The sequence below is a fragment of the Papilio xuthus genome, unplaced genomic scaffold, assembly GCF_000836235.2.
Source record: "Papilio xuthus unplaced genomic scaffold, Pxut_1.1 DF826938.1, whole genome shotgun sequence".
Lineage (NCBI taxonomy): Eukaryota > Metazoa > Arthropoda > Insecta > Lepidoptera > Papilionidae > Papilio > Papilio xuthus.
The window spans coordinates 1,957,546-1,969,010 of record NW_013531711.1 but is presented as its reverse complement, the minus strand read 5'-3'; the positions used below and the strand labels follow the sequence as shown (position 1 = coordinate 1,969,010).

The window sequence follows — 11,465 nt, the reverse complement described above, 5'->3', positions numbered from 1 at the left end:
TTTAACTTTATCAAAGTATTGCATCAGACGTATATATTTGTATGTCTATTTATTCTCAATGACTTAAGTGAATGTGAATATCAAGAGAAAAAAAGCTTTTCATTTGTTTTCTTCGTCAATAGATAATTAATAATTTTTTTACAAATTTAAATAAAATTGTTACGCGATGAAAAAATCGATATAAAAGCCAATGAATATCCGTTTCAATATCTATATACTTTACATGGAACGCTGAATTCTTTATTTGAACTTCATAACGATATTTTAAATGCGTTCAAATGACATTAAGAGCAAATATTTCTTTGTGTTCTTTACCCTAATGTAATGACGCACCGAATGCAGTTTATGCATAAAATCGAACGTTTTGATATCTCGCACGTCGGTAAATTGGAAAATAACCTGACGGTTTACAAGCGAATGAATCATATTTGAATCCAACGGTCGCAGACGGTCGGCCCACGCGTCTAACGTTTCGCACGGGTCAAATCTGTTGTTCTCTGAACCTGTGGGACGTAAACCTGTTATTGAAATGACCGGAAAATAAATCAGAAGAGACACATTCTATGTTGTAGTCAAAACTTTGGTTTCTATTCTTGATCAAACTTAAGACATAATATATTCTGTTTGTGACTCTTGCTCGTTTCTAAATGCACCTTCTCCTACACACTACGTGAAGAGTAACCTTTTGTTTTATCTCGTAAACTTTTGCGAGCAAACATTTCAATAATTGAATGCAGGTATAAAGTACGACAAGTAATACAAAGCGGGTTCAATAGAGCAGCAATTTATATTGGCGCGGGTGGCGGCGGCGCGGCTTGACCCAGAAACCTCCCCTCCGTATGTTTGTTCATTCCCTTGCTCGTGTACTATCGGAAAATGCACTCCTCTCAACTATATTAATACACAAGACTGCACTGAGAAAATTACAGTACAAAATTTAATAATTTACCAATGTAATAAGGAAAATATCGTTGGTGCATCGACGTATATTTGCGATTTTATTTTTTATATCATAAGGTGGCAAACGAGCGAGCGGCCACTTGAAATCGCTGAAATAGCGAAGTGACCGTTGCCCATATACATACGCAATTGCACATGCGTTGCCTACCTTTATCGACGGAGGAGAGGATGCACAGAAAGATAATATTTTCCCTTTCCATGCATCCTCTTATCCGGTAAGTCCACTTCCACTTCCCATCCTTTCCTTATGAGAAAAAGGGTGGAAAGGGAAAGAGGACTAAATTTTAGGCCTCCGGGACGCACGCTCATCAGACGAAACGCGGGATTGGTTCCACTTGACGCCTGTCTTCTGTGTGGTCGTGGTGTTTCACCGGGCGAGCCTGGCCGATTCGTGCGAAGATGTTAAAGCGGGCTCTACTACTGTTAAATAAATTCAAAGATGACTTTGTAGTCAACCAATCTGTACTCGGTCAGCGTAGACTCAATCCCCTCAGTGGGAACGTGTATAAGCTGACTACTAAGATATTGTTTTAATCATTTAGACCTTTGATAATATTTAGCTTTTTGACTTTGTCATTGCAACAAAAACAGGGTCGTCTAGACTAGACGATGTATAGAGCGTATGAAAACAAACTTGTTTTATTGTGGCTGATCAAACAAGCAAATTGTTGAATTTTTTAATCGAAAGGAAATGAGTGAATTGGAATCGATATCATAATTAATGACTTGGAACCGAACCGTTACTGCGTGACACGGAACTCTATGTTATATTGAAATTTATAAACTGACCCCATACTTAAATGTAACTATTAATATACATTCACAGACTATGTGATGTCCTGACGATTAAACGTTAGCTTCACAATTTAAAATTAATTTCTAACATTTTTTAGGTCAATTTAAGGACAACCCACTACTTCAAAGAACAATCACTCTCTTTACAGAACTAAAATTCTGTTAACCATTTCATATAAAACAAAGTTTTCATGCTCAAAAGGTGCCGATTATCCTATCATGGTATCCAATCTATGACCTGTTTTGCAGACCGTATTTTTACCCATTATTTAAGCCTTCAATTGTAATAACAATAAGCAAAAAGTAGATTGAATTAACATATATAATTTTAAAAGAGAATCTTATTTCAATTCAATAAGTGGTGATTACAATACACAGCTGTGAGCATCGTCTTCCGCCTTCCAACTTTAGGCAAAACAACCTATGAAGGCTATAAACAAGCTCAGTCAATACGTTACTAAGTAACAAAGGGAGACGGTTATTCATGATTTTATTTACAATAAATTTATAACAAAAATAGTCACGAAAACTTACAGATCCGTATGCAGTCTAGACACAAAAAAAATCTGAGAAGTACATGAAATTGTATAGTAAAACATACCACGTAAAAATTTATCAGTTATTCCCTTTCCCTTAATGTCAGGGACATAACGTACTCCGATACTAAGCGTACATAATGCAAACAAGTTTTAACCTTCAAGACATGACGTCATTTTCTTAATTATTGATTCATTATTTAAGGATAATATGTTTTTCTAAACAAAGAACATATAAATCAGATTGTTTATTGTTTTGCATTTTGCCACGTGGTTTATTTTCTTCTAATGTATATTAACCGTCGGATTACTTAAATACAGAGAAGGCTTGCAGTTATATCTTATATTTAAAATTGTCGTGTCACAATTTTCGTTCCCATACTCCTCCGAAACGGCTTGACCGATTCTCATGAAATTTTGTGAGAATATTGAGTAGGTCTGAGAATCGGCCAACATCTATTTTTAATCCCCCTAAATATTAAGGGTAGTCCACCCCTAATTTTTATTTTTTTGACAAACACGAGGACGGAGTCTCGTGCGGCTAGTTTATCACAAAAGTTGTGTTTGAAAATACGCTGTCATACTAGATTTGTAGTTTTGCTTCTTACCTATAAATTAGATAAGATGTCTTAAATCAAGAACTTTAAATATAACGCATTGTAATATGAAACTTATGAACTCAATCAATCGGCGAGAGAAGTGTTTACTCCGTGGTTACATACATAACAAGTATTCAATGGACAAAACCACAAGACCACAATTTATAGATGTGAGGTTTCCATCTTTCAAGTTAAGTTTTAATCACAGAGATCAGGGATTATATTTACAGGTTATAAAATCCTTTACATTTTCGAATCAAAACTCGCTAGTAATTTTTTTTTTGCCAAAATACTGTTTTCAAAATATAACTTTTACTTCCAGATTTGACAGCTGTGATGTCGCCGATTTGTTTGTTATTTTTAAAGCCAGATTGTAATAATTTTATTGTATGTATCAGGGGTGGCCGCTGTGGGAGCGGTTTGAGTCGACGGAACACGAGCGTCGTTTACTGCTGGTAGCGCGGCTGCCGCGCGTGCGCACGCTCAATGGCGGTGGCGCCGTGCCCGTGGAGGAACGCGACGCAGCCGAGCGCGCTTTCATCAGATACTACATGGAGAAGCCGGAGGCTGATCGGCCGGATAGGTATACAAACGCAAGCTTATATTTTTTTCATTGGACACATGACTTAAAATTATATAAGGATCCTCTCCTCTGTTTGATCCATCTCTCCTTCTCTTATGATAAAGGAGTAGGAAGTGGAAGATGACTAGAATTTAAAAGAAGATAGACAAGAACTAAACTTCCTACTATATATCTTACTGTACATACACTACAAAAATATGATATTTACGTTAGACAATTTTAATGCTTACATTAATATGTATATGGAAGTTAGGTGAAGGTCTATCGACGAACGCAGTGGGCGTGGAATTTGCGTAAATATTGCTTTAACCTTAATATCCATAAATTTATGATCATTAACACAAATAAATATCGATAAAGCTGTTATTGATAACGAATAACATACAAGTACTGCTTTTTGGTACTAAACGAATCTTTAAGTGTGTGGAGAATGTTCTTTAGTCTACCCATTTTGTGTAGATACTGGGAGCTGGTGGGAGTGCATGGCAAACTGGACCCCCTGGTGTCAGTGGACCTGCGGCCGGAGAAGCGCGTGCAGATCACTTTCACCTGCGGGGACACCAGCGAAGTACGCACCGTCGACGTTTACAGGTGAGTATTTATCCATACGAGTCATGTGACGTTCCCTTTTTCAATTTTTTAACAATGTATGAAAGATGCATAGCTAACCGTTAAACTCCATTGTCGTGACTTTTGTATTAAAAACAAACTGTTTTTTTTTTATTAAAGAGAAGGGAGTTGAGGAAGATATGTTTGTGAAAACTAAGAGTGGAATGAGCAAAGCCTACGTTCAATATTTTCCCGATTGAGAAATTTCAATAAATATGCTTATATGTCAATCGTCCTTTTTCAGAACTGTATCAGATTTGAAAACTCGTTTGGAACGCCTTGCGGGTTTCCCCGCTTCTAAAATGAGACTCTTCTATGTGGACCAAGAACTGAGAGATACACAGGTGAATATTTTATTTTATACCCATTCTCCATAACAGTATTGTTTTCCAAGTACAAATTTTGTACTATTTATTGGGGTATCTAACTCCTTACAGTTTCAGTTCTATCTTTTTACTAATCAAATTACTAATTCAGACGAAACTAACTCTATTATTTATTTGTGGAGTTTTTCCAGGGTCCGGAGGAAATGAAGTACCCTACGAAACAATTGTACTCGTACAACATACGGTCCGGAGATGAAATCATTATTGACTCAAAGTTCAAACACTCCATTTCTGTCAGTTCTACCGCATGAGACAAACTAATAAACATTTTTAAAGCCAACAAGTTAGTAGAAATAAAGTACCTCTAATTACCATAGTTACCCATAGATTAAAACCTATTTCACACAGTATTAATCAAAAACTTATGTCTAAACTTTGATTATAATTTTCTTTTGTTCCAATTAAAAACTGATTGTTGTAATTAACATAATTTGATTATCTACTAACTATATAAGAGTTACGGGCATAATTAATTTAGTTAAGTTTTCTTTATATGTTGGATTTCTGTTTAATTCTTTCTGCGTAACACGAAATGGTTAAAATAATATTGAAATGGTTGTCACAAATCAATTTATTTTTAAGTTAAAAGCTGAAAGCTTTGTTTTAAGTACATTTTATTTTCTGACTTTCGTTTTATAGATCAGAGAATATTGTATTTTTTTTTTTCATTTTACTTTATTTTTACCTCATGGGGCAGGTGTATTTTATTTTGCTATAAAACTGTGATAATAAATTATAGTACGATGACTTGCGACGGAATGTTGTAACCGAGATCTTACCCGTGGCTAATTAATATTGGACTTATTTTTTTACATGTGTCGTATTTGTAGTGTATTTACATTACGCGAACTCTTTACCCGTTTAAATATTAGTGCTTTTGAACTAAAGTGATACTGACTGCCATTTTTTCAACTTTAAAATGTAACCTAAGTATTAACAATGCTTCACAATTTTCTAAGAACTATTATGACAATTTAAATTGGATTAGCACTTCAAATCACAATTGTAACATCATAAAGTTCATTTCTAATATCTAGAAGGTAGATGAAATATTCTATTTGTCTCTTATAACTTCTCTTTACTAGTAGTCGCCATTTTTGCTCCTCATTTCTATATAGATGCCTCTAATATGTGTAAAAACTGAATTTCATCACCTTTTATTCATTATCTAGGTTTTAGACATACATTTATGTCGTAGAAACAATAACACTGATAAAAGCATAAAATCTTTAAAAAATTAATGATGTACCTAATTATAATATATGTTCAAAACTTTATTAGAAACAATTTTGGAATAAATGAGTGTATAAAATTAGTTTTATCTTTTATTACATTGTTTGCGTCCATCACTGTATGTTTTGATTATTTCTTAGTTGTTTATCCAAAGTTTCTTTCCGTATACAGCAATCATAGAATTTTGAACATCTTCCAAAACATAATTGTAAACTTCTATCCATATGTCCAAGCCTATTTCATGTGTCCTTCGTTTTAAGAAGTTCATCAATATGTACACTTTGTCAATATCTTTTTTAGCAACTAATTTACTCAAATAAGTAGCAATCATTCTAGTATCACACAGTTTTGGTGCTTGCCCACTATCCAACCATGCCCTTAACAGTTCTCGTACTTTTTCCCAAGAGAGGCTCATTAATCCATCTGGGTTTGAATCAGCTCTTTTTGGCTTTTCATCCTGTATTATTTCTGGGACTGTTTGAACTGGTAACTCTTCTTTCACTTGTATTTCTCCAGCAAGAAACTTGTCCATACCACTTTTAGCAATTGTAAGGCTGTTTTTAAGTGATTTAGGAGGTCTTCCTCTCCTTTTTACTGGTGAGGATTTTATACCATGTTTGGGAGATTTATTCATAGATAAGGATATACTTTTCTTTTTCGGTGTAACAGGATTCTTTGTATTATCTTCAACTTTAATCTGATTTTTAACATCACAGCTTGTTCCTGCATTATTTTCCACTTTTGGAGTCCAGTTGTTGCAAGATACATTTTTATTTTTATTCAAAAATTTACTTATACCATTATTGTTCGGCTTTGTAATTACTTGTTCTAATTTAGATATTTGAATTCCTATACCTCTCAATTCTTTTGGATTTATTTTTTGTTTTTTGCAAAGAGAAATAACTTCCTTGGTTATTATTTCAACATCATTAGTGGCATTTGTTAGGTTAGTAGATTTATTAAGAACATTGCAAAAGCCATGGCCCATAAATTTTGCTGTCTCAACAGGTGCTTCCTCTGCTCTGACCATTAATTTAAGTGTGATACATTTACCTAAAACTTTAAAATGTTGCATTCTGGAGTGTACTTCTGCAGATAGTTGTTTTAAGAAGAGAAAGCATTGATCATTTGTTTCAAATCTTATCCCATAATTTACCTCTGCAGATACTGATTTCCTAATTGTATGGAATGTCAATGGATTTGGATCGCGTCCGCGACATTGATCAAATAGCTGTGCCCCTGTTTTATTGCCCAGATGCCTCTGGAGTAAGCCTAATGTAAGAGTTTGTAAAGATCCACAAGTTTGATGACCTAAAGACTCCAACTTTTGGGATGTCTGTCTACCAACCCCAGGTAAGTCTTTGAGTGTTATGCCAAACATGAAGTCTTCTACTAAATCTGAGGTAAGGAAAAACTGCCCATCTGGTTTAGCTCGTTTTGTAGCAAGTCTAGATTGCAATCGATTGCTGCCAAATCCTGTTGAACATGGACATCCAGTTTTGTCTTTTATTTCTTCTCTTAATGCTGTTGCAAAATCTTGAACACTAACTTTTAAATCTTTTAGCAGCTCACTACAGTCAACATACATTTCATCACAAGATACAGCCTCTATATCAAGTGTGTACTGCGCTATTGTATTATACAAGGTGTATGCTACTTCCTTGTACCCATCAAAATCATAAGGTATGGTTTGCAGATTAGGGCACAATTTTAAAGCAGGTCCCATAAACATACCATTTTTAATGCCTTTAGCTCTCGCTTCATATGAACATGAGGCTATTTCACTCAAAGATCCATATTCACTGTCTTCATCACCAACATTATCTACTCTACTTTCAAAAACAATTTCATCTTCTTTTATACCCGTCACTTTACCCAATTTCTTAGCTTGTTTTTGCTTATATAAGTTAAATTCAGTATTTCTATCTACCCCTTCTCTTTTTGTTTGAGGCTTTGATCCTTTAGAATGTGTAACAGCAACAGGTTTCCCTCGTAACTCTGGTCTTTTGCGTAATCCAACAGACACAAAAAAACAGTCCATGTCTATGTGCATAATCACTTTGCCATTATCAAAATTGGTATCTGCCACAAGTGAAGTGCCAGAAGAAAAAATTTTACTTTTAAGTGTAGCACGGGCAGGGAAAGAAAAATCACTTGCATCTCTTAAATCATTAACATGCTGTTTAAAGAATGCCCCCAATTGAGATATGTGATGAAGTCTTGAATTATTATAAAATTCAGATATGAAATTTGGGTCAACTGCTGTTTTTGCTATACAGTCATTTGTATAAACTTTATTTAAGGCAGGTTTTGTGTCTGTTGTAGAAACATTAGTATTTGCACCCAACATTTCATTGATTTGTTTATCAGAATTGTTATACTTTAAATTCAGTTTAATATTGTCCTTTTCATCCTTTATGTGGCTTTCATTAGTTTTAATGTTTGTTGCAGTTAATTTGTTGAAGTTTAATTGAGGTTGAGTTCTGGAGTTTTTATACAATAAATATTTTCTATAGTCTAATAAACTATTAGCAGCAATACTGTCAGATATCCATTCAGGTTTAACCACTTTGGAAAGAGACATATTCTTAACTTTAGTATCAGGCAAATTAGAAGCAATTATGTAGTCATTACTTCGTTGATAAGTGTGATAAACACCACCGTGTTGTGCCATAAGTTCTTTTAGTTCCTCAGCAGATGGTTTTGTAAAGCCATTTACGTAAATTGATACACCATTAAATATATTAGATAATCTAATTACTTCTTTCCCAGCGCAACTAGAAAATTGGGCTTCCAGTTTTGCAATTTTAACTTGCATATAACCTCCACCATCTTCAAATCCATTTTCAGGAAATTTTTCATCCCGCCGCCGCATATTGTTGAAACTAAAGACAGACACTTGTTTTAAAATTTTCAAGTCTTATTTTGTTTTGGTTATTTCCTAGTTTCCCACCAAATATTTTTTTTTTAATTTTATGACCTGGTAACATAGACCTTTAGGTCATATCTTATTTGGCCAAATAAATTGAAAGTTGAAACCTCAAAGAGCAGATATTACAGTAAGGGCATGTCACCTACTATATTAATATAAATTAGAACATTACTAATATTTTGTAATTTTAATATAAATTAGAACAAGACTTTGTATTTAGTCATTTTTTTCTGAGCTCAGATCTAAGAAAAATAATTATCAGCCTAAAAATATTTATGGCTTTGACCCTTCTGTGCATATGTACTCTGTAGCCACTACAACTTCGTGTCGTGTCAATGACCTAAAAGTCTATACTACCAAGTCATAAAATAAAAAAAAATGCCGTGTCAATGTCGTTTGTCAAACACAATTTAAAATTTCAATTTTTCTATTCAAAAAGTCGTTAAAGTTATTTTGAAAACATAACTACCTAAAGTTTTAAATAAAATGTCTTCTGATAATGAAGACGTAATAGTTGCACCCTGGGTGGGATCTTTATCAAGTAAAAATGTGTTAACAGTTGTTGTTATTTCAACAAATATTGAAATTATAGAGAGAATTGCTGAAGCACTTACAGATGTACATTCAAAAGGTACATATAAATGGAAACTTATAATTCTACGTTCCTTCGATTTAGAAAAACTTGTGGAAGTGTCGAATTTAACAGGGAGAATGGGAATGGACTTTGTAATTTTAGCTATGGATACAAATATATTATTTTGCTTGGAATGGACTAAAAATGCATTGAGTCAGGTTGATCCTGACCTTAGAGCTCGTCGTGTTGTGCTGGTAAACGCCGGTGGAGCACCTGTAAACGCAATGGCAGTCAGTGCAAGTGATTTAATAGCCTTTTCCACGGAGGAAAACTTGGACATGTTAAATGCAAATGTGTTTGTGAGACATGAAGCTGTATCATTAGCTCAAAGGCTGTTAAGGTATATAGAAGTTTCTATTGGTGTCGAAACAGGTGTTCCCAATTTAAATATTTGATACATGTGGTATTTTGTAAGCAAAAGTTTAATTTGAATCACATTTAAAAGTTTTTTTTATTACAAAGACTTGATTTCTTGTAATTTATGAGCCGTGTGGGGAAAAAAATTACCAAAAGGTACACTGTGCTTATGGCATATTCGTTAAACTACATTCAAATCCAGACAAACAAGAAATCTCTATAATAGAGGCATTTCCCTCTCCAAATAGGAAAATCTCCATGAGCGAGAAAAATATTGCCATCCCTTGGACTCTTGTCTATCCAAGTCTGCTAATGTAAATAACAAGGAAAAGTCAATAAAAATTATACCTATTAGTATTATTATTTATTATACTTCAATTGTACTACAAAATAATAGGAAGATTTCTACAGTTACAATTATATATTACATAAATAATAAAACAATTACAGCAGTCCCTCACAAAGCTTTCTCACAGGCGTCTCCAATAACAGATATATTCATGAAAAGAGTTATTCAACTTTGATACTTCAACATAAAATCAGTACGGTGAAAAAACCTTAATTCTAAATAAAATACTGCGCAGTAATAATTTGTGTAAATATAAATAACACAACCCTATGACATATTGAATACAAAATTATGTAAAAAAAAATCATTTAATATTCATTATACACTATGAATATTTGCATTATAATGTTGCAATAAATGGTTGAATAAAAGCAAAACTTCAGAGAACCCAACAAAAAAATACAAGAAATCTTTAAATTTTAATTTTGTTATGGTTACATACATTATGGTTAAAGAATTGTAACCATAAAGAATGTCAAATTTTTAAAACTCTAAGGTTCTGTTCTTAGTGTATAATGATTTAATAAACATTCATTTGAGTTGCACTACTGTCATATGGTTAGGTATAATTTATTGTAGACTAAAATATAACTATAATAATCGCCAAAATCTTACATTAAATGTCACAATGGTGACTTCAATAAAAATAAACGTATACGAAAAATGTTTAATATTAGGCAATATCACAACTAAACCGCCCGGTACTATTTCGGACTGAAAGTACACAATTCAATGTATCCATTATTGCATATATAACCCAAAACAGGTGACATGAAATATTATCAATAAAATGTTCATATACTCATTAATAACTAAAACCTTTGCCCTAACAAGTTTTACTATAAGTTTCTATTCCTGGACACCTTAATAAAAACATTGCTACCTCTTTTTGTTTTTCAATGAGAATAAGTGATGGCAATACCTCTTTAGTATATATCTTATTAATTAAAACTTGAAATGGATTGAACTAAAATTGAAGGGAACCATAGAGCTGGGGCGTTAGACAAAGTGCATTCGCTTTGAAGGGATTCTATAACGAACATAAAAACATATAGAACTGACAATAACTTTTGATAAGTCATGTGATTGTCATATGTCAATTTCATACATTTTTTTTAATTCGTTATGGAATTGCTTCGAAGCAAATGCACTTTGTCTCACTCTACTAATATATTTTAAAATATCAAAATTACCTCTACATTGATTACTATTCATGAGACAACATGAAGACACTATTATTATATTTGTTTTATATTACATAAAATAACTCTGTGTAATTTAAATGCAAACCTTTTTTGGGTTATACAATTCATAAAAACTAAAAACCTTATATTGCCTATTGCAAATTAATTTATACTCCTTAATCATAACATTTTGTAAAAGAAAATCGCAGGAAGAAGACTGTTGTGTGAAATTTGTGCAAACATATAAAATGTGATATAAAAAATTCAATAATGTTTAATCAAATAAATAATAGAATGTGTTTTTACAC

At 33.0% G+C, this 11,465-nt stretch overlaps 3 protein-coding genes across 4 annotated transcripts in view; 2 read left to right on the top strand and 1 right to left on the bottom strand.

The window, feature by feature from the left end:
* The window catches only part of mlt (tubulin folding cofactor E like protein mlt), a 13,736-nt gene extending 7,953 nt beyond the window's left edge, over nt 1-5,783 (top strand). The window contains exons 4-7 of one of the 2 annotated variants that reach the window (XM_013317523.1): nt 3,289-3,473; nt 3,933-4,064; nt 4,327-4,426; nt 4,600-5,783. In XM_013317523.1, the coding sequence (XP_013172977.1) occupies nt 3,289-3,473; nt 3,933-4,064; nt 4,327-4,426; nt 4,600-4,719 (537 nt within the window). In that variant the 3' untranslated portion in view covers nt 4,720-5,783. Of the gene's footprint in view, nt 1-3,288; nt 3,474-3,932; nt 4,065-4,326; nt 4,427-4,590 lie in introns of both variants that reach the window. The other variant, XM_013317522.1, reaches the window with a different exon arrangement.
* On the bottom strand, nt 5,176-8,648 carry Rev1 (Rev1 DNA directed polymerase). Its single transcript, XM_013317520.1, has one exon. The coding sequence runs from the start codon at nt 8,574-8,576 to the stop codon at nt 5,838-5,840; it is 2,739 nt and encodes a 912-aa protein (XP_013172974.1). The 5' UTR covers nt 8,577-8,648; the 3' UTR covers nt 5,176-5,837.
* A 404-nt stretch (nt 8,649-9,052) lies between these two features.
* On the top strand, nt 9,053-10,752 carry LOC106121602 (uncharacterized). Its single transcript, XM_013317317.1, has one exon. It carries the CDS (start codon nt 9,120-9,122, stop codon nt 9,660-9,662), a length of 543 nt encoding a protein of 180 aa, XP_013172771.1. The 5' UTR covers nt 9,053-9,119; the 3' UTR covers nt 9,663-10,752.
* Nucleotides 10,753-11,465: the final 713 nt, after the last annotated feature.